The 16,596-nt window shown below is 46.7% G+C and overlaps 1 protein-coding gene across 1 annotated transcript; it reads left to right on the top strand.

The window, feature by feature from the left end:
• The first annotated feature begins 2,286 nt into the window (after positions 1-2,286).
• On the top strand, positions 2,287-4,307 carry LOC122550874 (polyubiquitin-B). Its single transcript, XM_043692262.2, has 2 exons — positions 2,287-2,443; positions 3,278-4,307. Exon 2 carries the CDS (start codon positions 3,281-3,283, stop codon positions 4,199-4,201), a length of 921 nt encoding a protein of 306 aa, XP_043548197.2. The 5' UTR covers positions 2,287-2,443; positions 3,278-3,280; the 3' UTR covers positions 4,202-4,307.
• The last annotated feature ends 12,289 nt before the right edge of the window (positions 4,308-16,596 follow it).

Raw genomic sequence — 16,596 nt, 5'->3', positions numbered from 1 at the left:
CTCCCCCCCTCCCTTCCCTCTCCCCCCCCTCCCTTCCCTCTCCCCCCTTCCCTCCCCTCCCTTCCCTCCCCCCACCTTCCCATCCCTCTCCCCCCCCCTTCCCTTCCCTCTCCCCCCCCTTCCCTTCCCCCCACCTTCCCCCCCCCCCTTCCCTTCCCTACCCTCTCCCCCCCTTCCCTTCCCCCCACCTTCCCTCCCCCCCCCTTCCCTTCCCTCTCCCCCCCCTCTTCCCTTCCCTTCCCCCCTCCCTTCCCTCCCTCTCCCCCCCCTCTTCCCTCCCTTCCCTCCCCTCCCTTCCCTTCCCTCCCCTCCCTCTCCCCCCCTCCCTCTCCCCCCCTCCCTTCCCTCCCTCCCCCCCTCCCTTCCCTCCCCCCTCCCTTCCTCTCCCCCCACTCCCTTCCCTCTCCTTCCCTTCCCCCTCTCCCCCCCTTCCCTTCCCCCTCTCCCCCCCTTCCCTTCCCCCCCCTTCCCTTCCCCCCCCTCCCTTCCTTCCCTCTCCTCCCTTCCCTTCCCTCTCCTTCCCTTCCCCCCCCCTTCCCTTTCCCCCCCCTCCCTCTCCCCCCCCCTCCCTCTCCCCCCCTCCCTTCCCTCTCCCCCCCCCTCCCCCCTCCCTTCCCTCTCCCCCCCCCCTCCCTTCCCTCTCCCCCCCTCCCTTCCCTCTCCCCCCCCCCTTCCCACTCCTTCCCTTCCCCCTCTCCCCCCCCTTCCCTTCCCCCTCTCCCCCCCCTTCCCTCCCCCCTCTCCCCCCCCTTCCCTCTCCTTCCCTTCCCCCTCTCCCACCCATTCCCTTCCCCCTCTCCCCCCCCCTCCTTCCCTTCCCTCTCCCCCCTCCTCTTCCCTTCCCTCTCCCCCCTCCTCTTCCCTTCCCTCTCCCCCCTCCTCTTCCCTTCCCTCTCCCCCCTCCTCTTCCCTTCCCTCTCCCCCTCCTCTTCCCTTCCCTCTCCCCCCTCCTCTTCCCTTCCCTCTCCCCCACCCCCTTCCCTTCCCTCTCCCCCACCCCCTTCCCTTCCCTCTCCCCCACCCCCTTCCCTTCCCTCTCCCCCCCTTCCCTTCCCTCTCCCCTCCCCCCCCCTTCCCTTCCCTCTCCCCTCCCCCCCCTTCCCTTCCCTCTCCCCTCCCCCCCCTTCCCTTCCCTCTCCCCTCCCCCCCCTTCCCTTCCCTCTCCCCTCCCCCCCCCTTCCCTCTCCCCTCCCCCCCCTTCCCTTCCCTCTCCCCTCCCCCCCTTCCCTCTCCCCTCCCCCCCCTTCCCTTCCCTCTCCCCTCCCCCCCTTCCCTTCCCTCTCCCCTCCCCTCCCTTCCCTCCCCTCCCCTCCCTTCCCCCTCTCCCCTCCCTCTCCCCCCCCTCCCTCCTCCCCCTCCCCCCTCCCTTCCCCTCCCCCCTCCCCCTCCCCCCTCCCTTCCCCTCCCTTCCCCTTCCCCTCCCTTCCCCTTCCCCTCCTCCCCTCCCTTCCCCTTCCCCTCCTCCCCCTCCCCCTTCCCCTCCCCCCCTCCCCCTTCCCCTCCCCCCCTCCCCCTTCCCCTCCCCCCCTCCCCCTTCCCCTCCCCCCCCTTCCCCTCCCCCCCCTCCTCCCCCTTCCCCTCCCTCCCCCTCCCCCCCCTCCCCCCCCTTCCCCTCCCTCCCCCTCCCCCCCCTCCCCCTTCCCCTCCCCCCCCTCCTCCCCCTTCCCCTCCCCCCCTCCTCCCCCCCCTCCCCCTTCCCCTCCCCCTCCCCCCCCCCCCCCTCCCCCCTCCCCCCCCTCCTCCCCCTCCCCCCTCCCCCCCCTCCTCCCCCTTCCCCTCCCCCCCTCCTCCCCCCCTCCCCCCCCCTCCCCCTTCTCCCCCCCCTCCCCCCCCTCCCCCTTCCCCTCCCCCTCCCCTCCTCCCCCCCCTCCCCCTTCCCCTCCCCCTCCCCCCCTCCCCCTTCCCCTCCCCCTCCCCCCCTCCCCCTTCCCCTCTCCCCCTCCCCCTTCCCCTCTCCCCCCTCCCCTTCCCCTCTCCCCCCTCCCCCTTCCCCTCTCCCCCTCTCCCCCTTTCCCCCTCCCCCTCCCCCTTCCCCCTCCCCCTTCCCCTTCCCCCTCCCCTTCCCCGCCCTCATCGCACTTTCTGGAACAAGCAGCCTTTGCACCGCCGCGCGCGCGCTTCTTGCGCTTTCCTGCGATCGCCAAGAACAAACTGCACGCCTGGTGTAGTAAGTTAATGGGTGATCGAATCAGCGTTTTGCTTTTAGAGTATAGTGATGGTGAGGACCAGGATAAACCTGTGATTCTGAGCGGGGTTTAGGTGTTGAAGAATGTAGTTCTCTGGAAGTAGTTCGGTGTGCGTCACTGGCGGAGGAGTCGCTATAAAAGCAGGAAGCGGTGGGTGGCTGGGCATTCCCGGAGCAGGAGCTGGTACGGTATTATCTGCTTTCCTTCAGAGACACCGAGACCTACACCACCGTCAGCGGCCCGCCAGAAATCGAGCAGTGAGTCAAAGCTATGGAATATTGAGGGGAGGGTGCTGAGCGCGCATTTCCCGTTTACAGCGCCTGAGTCGGAGCGCGGCCGGAGATGGAGGTGTTGGTTGCTGCGGGAGCGGGAAAGAAGCATTACCTTCAAGTCTGGCGGGTGGCTTTTTAATAGTCTTAAGGTTTTATTTCTGTAGATTATTTTGTAACATTGCGAGTTTTTTAAACCACGTTTTGATATCATTTCTGAACTTTTTCTTCTATTTCTAACCTAATATGTACTTGGCTTGTTTTGGGTTCAAAGTCGATGAATTCGACGACAATATGCCCAGGTTCTTAAAATGGCGCTGGCGTGACGCATCTGTTTTCCTGCACGGCCACTGCTTTCTCGCGAGATGTGATTTCGTGTGGGGGACGTCACGAGATGGACGTTACGGGGCGGTGCTCGGTGTGGGTGTGGCGTCATCGGGAGGCGGGGTGACACGTCATAATGGCCGCCGTTTGTCGCTGTTTCCGTTAGTGTTTCAGACGCCGTACAGTCAAGGAGGTTTAAGGCAGTTTAATTTTGACTCGTACAGTTGGTGAGTCACTTTAAAAGCTGCCGTTTCATCTTTCTCTATGTAGTCGTATTGAGTCTGAGTAGCGACAGGAAACCTTCGATAAGGCCTTGTGATTCTGGGTGTTGACAGGGTAGATGGTGCAAAAGGGTAAAGTTTTTTTTTCAATCATTATGAACTGGAAGCCCTTAATTACAATTCACTTTAACTTTAACTTTGCAATTCTATAACTAACACTTGACTAGAATGGCTGTTCAAGTGGTGACTTTTGTTGTTTTTTTTCCTTGATTTCCAGAACATGCAGATCTTTGTGAAAACCCTGACTGGCAAGACCATAACACTTGAGGTTGAGCCCAGTGACACCATTGAAAATGTCAAAGCCAAGATTCAGGATAAAGAAGGCATCCCACCTGACCAGCAGCGTTTGATCTTTGCTGGCAAGCAATTGGAGGAAGGACGTACACTGTCTGATTACAACATCCAGAAAGAGTCCACTCTGCATTTGGTGTTGCGTCTGAGAGGTGGCATGCAGATCTTTGTGAAAACCCTGACTGGCAAGACCATCACCCTAGAAGTTGAACCCAGTGACACCATTGAAAATGTCAAGGCCAAGATTCAAGACAAAGAAGGAATCCCACCTGATCAACAACGCTTGATTTTTGCAGGCAAACAACTGGAAGATGGTCGCACACTGTCAGACTACAACATCCAGAAAGAGTCCACTCTGCATTTGGTGTTGCGTCTGAGAGGTGGCATGCAGATCTTTGTGAAAACCTTGACTGGCAAGACCATCACCCTAGAAGTTGAACCCAGTGACACCATTGAAAATGTCAAAGCCAAGATTCAGGATAAAGAAGGCATCCCACCTGACCAGCAACGTTTGATCTTTGCTGGCAAGCAGTTGGAAGATGGCCGCACCCTATCTGATTACAACATCCAGAAGGAATCCACTTTACATCTGGTATTGCGTCTGAGAGGTGGCATGCAGATCTTTGTGAAGACTCTAACTGGCAAGACCATCACCTTGGAAGTTGAACCCAGTGACACCATTGAAAATGTCAAGGCCAAGATTCAAGACAAAGAAGGAATCCCACCTGATCAACAACGCTTGATTTTTGCAGGCAAACAACTGGAAGATGGTCGCACACTGTCAGACTACAACATCCAGAAAGAGTCCACACTGCACTTGGTGCTGCGTCTGAGGGGGGGCACTTGTTAAACCACTGTACCTTTTTTGTTTCATTTGAGGGTAGTTGTCTTGCCTCTAGCATAAAAGTTCATTAAAGTGTTCCCATGTCATTCAAAATAAAATTGTTGCAAGCTTACTCTGGTCTTTTGGGTAAATTCTTTAAAGTGAAAAGGCATTTCAATGTGAAAACATGCCGCTGTCTTGTAATGCAAGTCCAGTTAAATCCGGTTTCTTGTTTAATTGAAATCATAGGGCTGACTTATAAATGCAGTTTATTTAGCTTTTAACAGGTTGTGCAGTGGGAAAATATTTACCATACTTTAAAACAAGTAACAAGCCAATCCAGAGACAAGTGGGCATCAAAGATTGAGTTCAATTGAAGTTCTGCTTCAATTGAACTCTGAAATGATGCCCAACTATTTCCTCAGACACCATCAGGTAGAAGTAGATGGGTATTTCAAATTCAATGGTTTTTTTTCTTGTGGGTTGTTTACTGTACACCTAGACTGATAGTCAAGCAATGCAGTCTGATGAGTCAACCACACTGCTATGGGGTCTGGAGTCACAAATAGGTTAGACCAAGTAAGGGTAGGAGATTACCTTAAGGACTTGAGATGACTAATCATCTAGAGACCCAGACTGTACCTGTGGTGTGCAATCCTACATCTTGATGGTAGTTGTGAAATTCATGCTTGTTTTAATCTGGGAGGTAAAGATCATTATGATCGCAGATAAATCTTGTACATGCTGGTACTGAAAGCAGAAAGATGAGGTGCAATGAAAGGAATTGGTTTGGAAGTTGAAGCAGCACTGCACTGTAATCTCAAACATTTACTGTGCCTCATTATGCTTAGGAAGAGTGCTGCTAAAATGGGCTTTAGATTTTATTTTGGATCACTAGGATAGTGAAGATACGTATAAACTTCCTGTACTGGAACCAGAGTAGGTGTAAGCCTTGCTGGAAGGTTTGTATATGCTGTTTTGATTTTAGAAGGCGATTAGACCCTGTTTAACTTCCACTGATGGGGCAGTGATCAGAGTTGGTGATTTTTAAATAAACCTGGACTAAACTTGATGTAACTGCTGATTAAGTCAGGAGTGTGTTGGAATACTATTCCCATAGCTGAAAGTTTGACCCTATCCAAGCATCCACACCCTTCAATGACATTGTACCATTTACAAAATGCAGCAGCTTATGAACCAGGGACCATTTCTGGTTCAAGAGCAGCAGTTGCACAGTAACACCACCACCTGCAAGTTTGCTTCAAGCCACTTGACATCCTGACTTGAAAACCTATTTTTTTTTTCCCCTGTTGCTGGATCAAGTTCCTGGAATTTCCTCAATGGCATTGTGGGTCAACACACAGCAAATAGACTGTAGCAGTTCAAGCAATTCACCACCACCTTGAGGATGACAAATTGCTGGCCAAACAGTGATCTCCACATAGCAAAAATGTTTTTAAAAACTTAACTGAATTTGTCTTGGCATAAAAGGATTAGACCGGGTGCAATTGTAAAAGTGCAGCCAGGAGAGCTTTTTGTGACATGTAGATTGTACCAGAGATCTGTCGGATCTAAACCAAGCTGATCAAGTTCCAGTGAGCATTTTGGAGAAGGTGAAGAATCTAAATTGGACAATTTAGGACAGGATATGTCGAAATGACTGGGACGAACTCCTTGCAGATAAGTTTGTATGGAGGGCTTTAATGTTAGTGAAAATTTAAAAGATTATTTTTCTAAACCTTACATACAAATGCTGCCTTTCATTTTTTGAATAAACGCTCAATTTCTCCTGTCATCCAAGGTTCTCAAATATTGCCTGCCTTATCCTTCATTTTCATTGGACCATGATGGTGCTGAACTGGCCTTTAAAAGATTCCTGCATCCCAGATGTGGGTTTATCCTCAAACATCCACCACCAAACAACATTATTCTGTTCCTGCCTAATATTGTAGTAGTTAGCCTCCTCCTGATTTAGTATTTTCATCTGACGATGACTACTACAGATGACAATTTTAAAGAATTACAGTCATGTCCCAAATTGCTCCCCCCACTGAAATTCCCATCACCAGGTATAGTATGGGGCCTTCCCCACTAGGGATTACATACACTTTAATAAAAAACATTCTGGACACAACAAATTCACCTCCATTCAATCCCCTGGCATTAAGCAAATCCCAGTTCAATATATGGGAAGTTTAAAATCACCCACCACAATTTTATTATTTTTTTCCATAGTTTGTTCACGTGTTCATCTATGATCCACTTCTGGGAGGCCTGTAGTACAATTGCATCAAAATGATTGTGAGCTCTCCCAAGGTGTCCTCCATCAGAATAGCTGTGATATTCTCCCTTAGTAAGACAACTCACCCACGTCTTACATCCCTCGAGCTCACATGGAACGTCCAAATCCCAGAACATTAAGCTGCCAGGCCTATCCCTCTTACAACCTCTGTGATAGCTACAACACTAGTTCCATGTATTAATCCAAGCTCTAAGTTTACCTGCTTTACTGTCATACTCCATCAAATTAAAACAAATACACTTCAGACCACTGTCCTGCGAGTTGAGTAACCTCTCCCACCTGTTTTTCCCTAATCTTACAGGCCTTATTAGTCTGTGGCTCTTCCTCAGTCATTTCACTTTATGAACTACGGCTCTGGTTCCCAACCACCTGCCATACTTGTTAAAATGCTTTCAAGTGAAACTAGCAAACCTCCCTGGCAGGATGTTGGTGCCCTTCCAGTTGATGTACAACCCATACTTCTTGTATAAATCCCATCTGCCCTGGAAGACATCCCAATGATCCACATATCTGAAGCCCTTTTGTACACCAGTTGTTTAGCCAGATATTTAACTGCGCTGTTCCTATTCCTGGTGATATAATGACAGTGAAAAAGTTTAAGAATCCAGCTGAATCTTAACTGGGCCAGTGAGCTGAGAAATGGCAAGTGGAGTTTAATTTCGCTAAATGAACAAAGAACAAAGAAAATTTACGGCCCAGGAACAGGCACTTTGGCCCCCCAAGCCCGAGCCATTCCAAAGCTACTGTCTAAACCTGTCGCCCAGTTCCTAAGCATCTGTATCCCTCTGCTCCCCACCTACTCATGCATCTGTCCAGGCGCATCTTAAATGAATCGATTGTGCCTGCTTCTACCACCTCTGCTGGCTACGTGTTCCAGGCACCCACCACCCTCTGTGTGAAGTACTTGCCGCATGTATCCCCCTTAAACTTTCCACCTCTCACCTTGAAATGTGAAATGTTGCATTTTGGTTAAGACAAACTAGGGCAAGACTGACAATTAGCAGTAGGGTCGTGGACAGTGTTGTCAAACAGAGAGGTCTAGGGGTGCCGGTAGATAGTTCTTTGAAAGTGGCATCACATGTAGACAGGGTTTTGAAGAAGATGTTTGGTACAATTGCCTTCATCGGTCAAAGCATTGAGTACAGAAGTTGAGACAACATTTTATGTTTGTACAAGACATTGATAAGACCTCATTTGGAGCTCTGTTTATTGTTCTAATTGCCCTGCTATAGGAAGGACATGGTTAAACTGGAAAGAGTACAAAAACGATTTACAAGGATGTTATCAAGACTAGAGAGTTTGATTTATAAGGATAGGCTGGGACTTTTCTCAGTGGAACATGGGGGTTGAAGGGTGACCTTATAAGAGGATATTAAAATCATGAGAGGCACACATTAGTTAAAAAGCCAAGGATTTTTTCCCCCAGGGTAGGAAAGCCCAAAATTAGGAGGCATTTGAACATATAGAACAATACAGCACAGAACAGGTCCTTCGGCCCACGATGTTGTGCCGAACATTTGTCCTAGCTTAAGCACCCATCCATGTACCTATCCAATTGCCGTTTAAAGGTCACCAAAGATTCTGACTCTACCAGTCCCACAGGCAGTGCATTCCATGCCCCCACCACTCTCTGGGTAAAGAACCCACCCCTGACATCTCCCCTATACCTTCCACCCTTCACCTTAAATTTATGTCCCCTTGTAACACTCTGTTGTACCCGGGGAAAAAGTTTCTGACTGTCTACTCTATCTATTCCTCTGATCATCTTATAAACCTCTATCAAGTCACCCCTCATCCTTCGCCGTTCCAATGAGAAAAGGTCTAGCACTCTCAACCTATCCTCGTACGATCTATTCTCCATTCCAGGCAACATCCTGGTAAATCTTCTCTGCACCCTCTCCAAAGCTTCCACATCTTTCCTAAAGTGAGGCGACCAGAACTGCACACAGTACTACAAATGTGGCCTAACCAAAGTCCTGTACAGTTGCAACATCACTTCACGACTCTAGAATTCAATCCCTCTGCTAATGAACGCTAATACACCATAGGCCTTCTTACAAGCTCTATCCACCTGAGTGGCAACTTTCAACGATCTATGAACATAGACCCCAAGATTCCTCTGTTCCTCCACCTCACTAAGAACCCTACTGTTAACCCTGTATTCCGCATTCTTATTTGTCTTTCCAAAATGGACAACCTCACACTTGGCAGGGTTGAACTCCATCTGCCACTCCTCAGCCCAGCTCTGCATCATATCTAAGTCCCTTTGCAGCCGACAACAGCCCTCCGCACTATCCACAACTCCACCAATCTTCGTATCATCTGCAAATTTACTGACCCACCCTTCGACTCCCTCATCCAAGTCATTAATAAAAATTACAAACAGCAGAGGACCCAGAACTGATCCCTGCGGAACTCCACTTGTAACTGGGCTCCAGGCTGAATATTTACCATCTACCACCACTCTCTGCCTTCGACCGGTTAGCCAGTTTTCTATCCAATTGGCCAAATTTCCCTCTATCCCATGCCTCCTGACTTTCTGCATAAGCCTACCATGGGGAACCTTATCAAATGCCTTACTAAAATCCATGTATACTACATCCACTGCTCTACCCTCATCCACATGTTTGGTCACCTCCTCAAAGAATTCAGTAAGACTTGTAAGGCAAGACCTACTCTTCACAAATCCGTGCTGGCTGTCCCTAATCAAGCAGTGTCTTTCCAGATACTCATAAATCCTATCCCTCTGTACCCTTTCCATTACTTTGCCTACCACCGAAGCAAGACTAACTGGCCTGTAATTCCCAGGGTTATCCCTATTCCCTTTTTTGAACAGGGGCACAACATTCGCCACTCTCCAGTCTCCTGGTACCACCCCCGTTGACAGTGAAGACAAAAAGATCATTGCCAACGGTACTGCAATTTCCTCTCTTGCTTCCCACATAATCCTAGGATATATCCCGTCAGGCCCGGGGGACTTGTCTATCCTCAAGTTGTTCAAAATGTCCAACACATCTTCCTTCCTAACAAGTATCTCCTCTAGCTTACCAGTCCGTTTCACACTCTCCTCTTCAACAATACGGTCCCTATCGTTCGTAAATACTGAAGAAAAGTACTCATTCAAGACCTCTCTTATCTCTTCCGACTCAATACACAGTCTCCCACTACTGTCCTTGATCGGACCTACCCTCGTTCTCGTCATTCTCATGTTTCTCCCATACGCATAAAATGCCTTTGGGTTATCCTTGATCCTATCCGCCAAAGATTTTTCATGCCCTCTCTTAGCTCTCCTAATCCCTTTCTTCAGGTCCCTTCTGGCTATCCTGTATCCCTCCACTGCTCTGTCTGAACCCTGTTTCCTCATCCTTATGTAAGCCTCCTTCTTCCTCTTTACAAGACATTCAACCTCCCTCGTCAACCAAGGTTCCCTCACACGACCATTTCTTTCCTGCCTGACAGGTACATACATATCAAGGACACGTCGTATCTGTTCCTTGAAAAAGTTCCACATTTCCACAACATCCTTCCCTGACAGCCTATGCTCCCAACTTATGCTCCTCAGATCCTGTCTTACAGCATCGTAATTACCCTTCCCCCAATTGTAAAACCTACCCTGTTGCACGCACCTATCTCTCTCTATAACCAATGTGAAAGTCACAGAATTGTGGTCACCATCACCAAAATGTTCACCCACTAACAAGCCCATCACTTGTCCCGGTTCATTACCGAGTACCAAATCCAATATGGCCTCCCCTCTGGTCGGACAATCTACATACTGAGTTAGAAAAGCCTCCTGGACCCACTGCGCAAACACCACCTCATCCAATCTACTTGATCTAAAGAGCTTCCAATCAATATTGGTTTAAGGTGAGAGGAGAAAGATTTAAAAGGTGACCTGAGACATTTTTCACACACAACTTCCAGAGGAAGTGGTAGAGGCAAGTACAATTACAACATTTAAAAGGCATTTGGAAAGGTACATGAATAGGAAGGGTTTAAAGGAACAGCGGCCAAATGCAAGCAAATGGGACTAGTTCAGTTTAGGAATTGATGAGTTGGGCTGAAGGATTTGCTGCGTAAGATAAAGATGCAAGGCATTACAGGAAATGTATTAGCATGGATAGAGGATTGATTAACTAACAGGAAACAAAGAGTGGGACAAATGAGTGCTTTTTTGGTTGGTGATCAGTGTTGGGACCGCAAATTTTCAAAATTTACACAGGTGATTTGGAGTTGGGGACCATGTGTAGCATGTCAAAGTTTTCAGATGACACCAAGATGAGTGGTAGAGCAAAGTGTGCACAAAGCTATGAAACTTTGCAGAGGGACATAGATAGTTTGAGTGAGTGGGAAGTGGTCTAGCAGATGGAGTACAATGTTAGTAAATATGAAGTGTTCCATTTTCGTAGGAATAACAATAAAAAGGACTTTTAATGATAAAAAGTTGCTGTGTGGAGGGATCTGGTGTCCTTGTGCATGAATCACAGAAGGTTGGTCTGCAAGTGTGGCAGGTAATTAAGAAGGCAAATTGAATTTTGTCCTTCATTGTTAGTGTGATGATGCTGTTCCTTGAACAAGGTTACATTATCATTTTTCTTTTCAGGAGGTTGTAAAAACACAGGTTCTGAAAAGTCTGAGCTTAGATAGGTTTAAGGGCCAATTTGATTATAGCTAACAGATACTGCCTCTGGAAAAAAAGGCTTTTAAGTTTTAAAAAAACACTCATACAATGAAAGAGGTGTGGCCAGTTCTCCGAGCTCAGCTTTTTTCTGGTTTGATTTGGTTTTTCTCAGTCTGGATATTCACTGAAAGCAGTCAGGCAGTTTTGAAGCTGTTGGACGCGAGAGAAGCAGGTGCATGCTGATCCTCTCTCTCTAACACCTGTCCTGGAAGACCCTGTGTTTTTTATCTTTTGTGCCAAGGGGTATTTATGGAATTTGTTGCAAGTATTCGAAACAGCATCATTAAGTTTGGTTGATCTGTTGGGTTTTCGGATAGGTTAAGTTATTCGGTATTCTGTTCTCTTTTGTTTGTGTTTCATTCGGTAATCTTGTAAATAACTTCTGTTTCATTTAAAACTAAGTGGTTTGACCAGCTGCATCCCTTCTGGAATATTCACATTAAACCTACTTAAAACAACTAGCAAAGTTAAAGTCTGGGCTACTTCCTTGAAATGTTTTGAGAGAGTCTGGCCTGCTCCATAATACTACAGGGATTGAGTTTTAAAGCAGAGAGGTTATGTTGGAGCTGTACAGGGTGCTGGTGAGGACATACCTGGAGCACCGCATGCAGTTCTGATCTCCTTACTAGAGAGAGGATGCACTGGCATTAGAGGGGATGCAGAAGAGGTTTACTAGGTTGATTCTGGAGAGACTGAGTAGACTGGGATTATATTCAATGGAATTTAGAAGAATGATGGGGGAATCTTATAGAAACACATAAAATTATGAAGAGAATCGATAAAGTAGAAGCAGAGGACGTTTCCACTGGCAGGTGAAACGAAGACAAGAGGGCATAGCCTCAAAATTAGGAGGAGCAGATTTAGGACTGAATTGAGAAGGAACTTCTTCACCCAGAGGATTGTGAATCTGTGGAATTCCATTCCCAGTGAAGTAGTGGAGGCTTCCTCATTGAATGCTCTGAAACCAAACATAGATATTTTTTTTGGACAGTAAAGGAATTAAGGGTTATGGTGAGAGAGTGGATAAGTGGAGCTGAGGCCAGGAACAGATCAGCCATAATCTTATTGAATGGCGGAGCAGGGCTGATGGACCAGATGGCCTACTCCTACTCCTAGTTCTTATACTCTTATGTCTGAATGTAGGTTTGCTCACTGAGCTGGAAGGTTCATTTCCAGATGTTTTGTCACCCTCCTAGGTAATATCTTCAGTGAGACTCTGGGCGAAGCACTGCTGATAATTCCTGCTTTCTAATTATATGTTTGGGTTTCTTTGGGTTGGTGATGTCATTTCCTGTGGTGATGTCATTTCCTATTCCTTTTCTCAGGGGGTGATACATGGGGTCTAACTCGATGTGTTTGTTGATAGAGTTCCGATTGGAATGCTATAGTTCTAGGAATTCTTGTGTGTGTCTCTGTTTGGCTTGTCCTAGGATGGATGTGTCGCCCCAATCGAAATGGTGTCCTTCCTCATCTGTATGTAAGGATACTAGTGAGAGAGGGCCACGTCATTTTGTGGCTAGTTGATGTTCAAGTATCCTGGTGGCTAGGTTTCTGCCTGTTTGTCCAATGTAGTGTTTGTTACAGTTCTTGCACAGTATTTTGTAAATGACATTAGTTTTGCTTGTTGTCTGTATGGGGTCTTTCAAGTTCATTAGCTGCTGTTTTAGTGTGTTGGTGGGTTTGTGGGCTACCATGATGCCAAGGGGTCTGAGTAGTCTGGCAGTCATTTCCAAGGTGTCTTTGTTGTAGGGGGGAGTGGCTAGGGTTTCTAGACGCGTTTTGTCTGCTTGTTTGAGTTTGTTGCTGAGAAATCAGCGGACTGCATTCATTGCGTACTCATTCTTTTTGAATATATGGTATAGGTGATTTTCCTCTGCTCTGCATAGTTCCTCTGTGCTGCAGTGTGTATTGGCTCATTGAAATAATGTTCTGATGCAGCTTCGTTTGTGGATGTTGGGATGATTGCTTCTTTAGTTCAGTATTTGGTCCGTATGTGTTGTTTCCCTGTAGATGCTAGTTTGAAGTTCCCCATTGGCTGTTCGCTTTACTTGACATCTAGGAATAGCAGTTTGTTGTTGTTTTCCTCCTCTTTAGGTAATTTTATGCCAGTAAGGGTATTGTTGATGGTCTTGAAGTAACCACTTAGATATCCAATGTATTCACAGAAATATCAACATTCCTCATTGCCTGTATGACCTGCTGCATCATTTTTAGGCTGCTGGCACTGTGCAAGACGATAAGCGAGTATAGGGCAAAAGTCAGAGAGAATGTGGTATGTCTGTGAAAAAATTAAAGCTAATATCTTCATTTTCTCTCCTTGTTTTGTTTATGATTGGTTCATCAGTGAGTTTATCAGCAACAAACATGGGCGAGAAATAATCTGTGACTGAGGAAGCAGAACCTTTGCGATATATCACTTCCACTTTCCTACATTTTCAACAGAGTCCACAGGCCTAAGCAAGCCATATTGTATGGTGAAGCCTACTCCTATTTTGTATACTTCTCTTATTCAATCTGTTTCTATTACTCTTTCATGTGATGCATTTTAGATCATCACAGAGCATAACGAAATATTATCTCCAATTCTTATTTCCTCTCTGGTTCTTTTGCCAATTATTAATTATTTTTGTCCTGTCATTTTCTGCTATCAGAGACACCTATGCCCTTTCTTATCTAAATTCATCTGATTACTCAATTCGCAAAACTCATAATGAACTAAAATTTGACCTCTTAACAATACAGATTACTGGGAAAAAATAATGTCTTCCTGCATTCTGAGATGATGGAAATCATGAGGATAAGAAAATTAGCATTAAGGTTCTTTAACTGAATGCTTATAGTAGATGAATTAACAGCACAAATCATCGCGAATGATTATGATGTGGTAGGCATCACAGAGACGTGGTTGTAGGGGTTTCAGGACTGGCAGTTAAACATCCAAGGAGTTACAACTTATCGTAAAGACATGAAGGTAGGCAGAGGGAGGGGGGTTGCCTTGTTAGTTAAGAATGAAATTAAATCTATGGCACTGAATGACATAGGGCCAGATGCTGTGGATTCTGTATGAATGGATTTGAGGAACCTCAAAGGCAAAATAACATAACGGGAGTTATGTACAGACCTCCAGCAGTGCTCAGGACCAGGGGCACAAGATGTACCAGGAAATAGATAGGGCATGTCAGAAAGGCAAGGTCATGGTGATCATGGGGTCTTCAATTTGCAAATAGACTGGGTGAATAATGTTGCCGGTGGATCCAAAAAAAGGGAATTCATTGAATGCTTACAGGATGGCTTTGTGGAACAGCTTGTGATGGTGCCCACGAAGAAGCAGGCTATTCTGGACGTAGTGCACTTTGAAGGCAGCAATCATTATATGGTAGAGTTCAGTCTGCAGTTTGAAAGAGAGAAGGCAAAGTCGGATGTAATGGTGTTACAGTCAAATAAAGGTAATTATAGGGGCATGAGAGAGGAACTAATGAAAATCGACTGGAAGCCAAGCCTAGTGGGGAAGACAGTAGAGCAACAATGGCAGGAGTTTCTGGATGTAATTGAGGACACAGTATAGAGGTTCATCCCAAAGAAAAGAAAGATTAGCCAGGGTGGGTTAGACAGCCATGACTGACAAAGGAAGTCAGGAAATGTATCATAGAAAAAAGAGAGAGCCTATAAAGTGGCCAAGAGCACTGGGAAATCAGACGATTGGGAAGACTACAAAAACAAACAGAAGATAACAAAGAGAGAAATAAGGAAGGAGAGGATCTAATATGAAGGTAAGCTAACTAGTAATATTAGAATTAATAGTAAATGTTTCTTTCAATACATAAGAAACAAATGAGAGGCAAAAGTAGGAATTGGGCTGCTCCAAATTGATGCAGGAAGGCTAGTGATGGCAGATAAGGAAATAGCTGAAGAACTTAATAAATATTTTGTGTCAGTCTTCACAGTGGAAGACATGAGTAATATCCCAACAATTAAGGAGAGTCAAAGAGGCAGATTTGAGTATGTTAGCTATTACAAAAGAGAAAGTGTTAGAAAAGCATTGAGTTCTGAGGGAGGTGGCTGAAGAAATAGCGGAGGCATTGGTTGTAATCTTTCAAAAAACACTGGAGTTGGGGAAAGTCCCAGATGATTGGAAAATTGTTCAAGAAAAGATCAAGACAAAAGATGGAAAATTATAGGCCAATTAGCCCAGCCTTGGTTGTAGGTTAAACTCTAGAATCCATCGTTAAGGATGAGATTTCTAAATTCTTGGAAGTGCGGGGTCAGATTAGGACATGTCAGCATGGATTTAGTAAGGGGAAGTCGTGCCTGGCAAATGTGTTAGAATTCTTTGAAGAGGTAACAAGTAGGTTGGACCAGGGAAACCCAGTGGATGTTATCTACCTAGACTTCCAAATGGCCTTTGATAAGATGCCTCACTGGAGGTTGCTGAGTAAGGATGAGTCCATGGTGTTCAAGGTGAGCTACTGGCATGAATTGAAGATTAGCTGTCTGACAGAAGGCAGAGAGTTGGGATAAAAAGGTCCTTTTTCGGAATGGCAGCCAGTGACAAGTGGCGTCCCACAGGGCTCAGTGTTGGGGTCGCAGCTCTTCACTTTATATATTAATGATCTGTATAAAGGGACTGGGGGTATTCTGGCCAAGTTCTCCAATGATACGAAGTTAGGCGGACAAGCAGGTAGTTCTGAGGAGGTGGGGAGGCTGCAGAAAAATTTAGGAGACACAGAGATCTGCAGATGCTGGAGATCAGAGTTGAGAGTGTGTTGCTGGAAAAGCACAGCAGGTCAGGGAGCATCCGAGGAACAAGAAAATCGCCCATTTCGGGCTGGAGTCCTTTAAGAATTCCTGATGAAGGGCTCCAGCCTGAAACGTCGATTTTCCTGTTCCTCAGATGCTGCCTGATCTGCTCTGCTTTTCTAGCAACACACTCTCAGCTGCAGAAAGATTTAGACAGTTTAGGAAAGTGGTCCAAGAAATGGCTGATGAAATTCAACGTGAGCAAATGCAAGATCTTGCACTTTGGAAAAAAGAATACAGCCATGGACTATTTTCTAAATGGTGAGAAATTTCATTAAGCCAAAGTACAAAGGGATCTGGGTGTGCTAGTCCAGGATTCTCTAAAGTTGTCTTGCAGGTTGAGTCTGTGGTTAAGAAAGCAAATGTAATGTTGTCATTTATCTCAAGATGGTTGGAATGTAAAAGCAGCAATGTGCTACTGATACTTTATAAAGCTCTAGTTAGGCTTATTTAGAATACTGTGTCCAGTTTTGCGCCCCACACCTCAGGAAGGACATACTGGCATGGAGCGTGTCCAGCAGAGATTCACATGGATGATCCCTAGAATGGTAGGCCAAACATATGATGAACAGCTGAGGATCCTGGGATTGTATTCATTAGAGTTTAGAAGTTTGAGGGGAGATCTAATAGAAACTTACAAGA

The sequence above is a fragment of the Chiloscyllium plagiosum genome, unplaced genomic scaffold (assembly GCF_037043375.1).
Source record: "Chiloscyllium plagiosum isolate Xiang-an unplaced genomic scaffold, Cpla_swu_hap1 HiC_scaffold_24, whole genome shotgun sequence".
NCBI lineage: Eukaryota > Metazoa > Chordata > Chondrichthyes > Orectolobiformes > Hemiscylliidae > Chiloscyllium > Chiloscyllium plagiosum.
This window is presented reverse-complemented; position numbering and strand designations above follow the sequence as displayed.

Excerpts from the sequence above, each read along its gene's own strand:
- LOC122550874 (XM_043692262.2), top strand. The coding sequence starts at position 3,281 with ATGCAGATCTTTGTGAAAACCCTGACTGGCAAGACCATAACACTTGAG.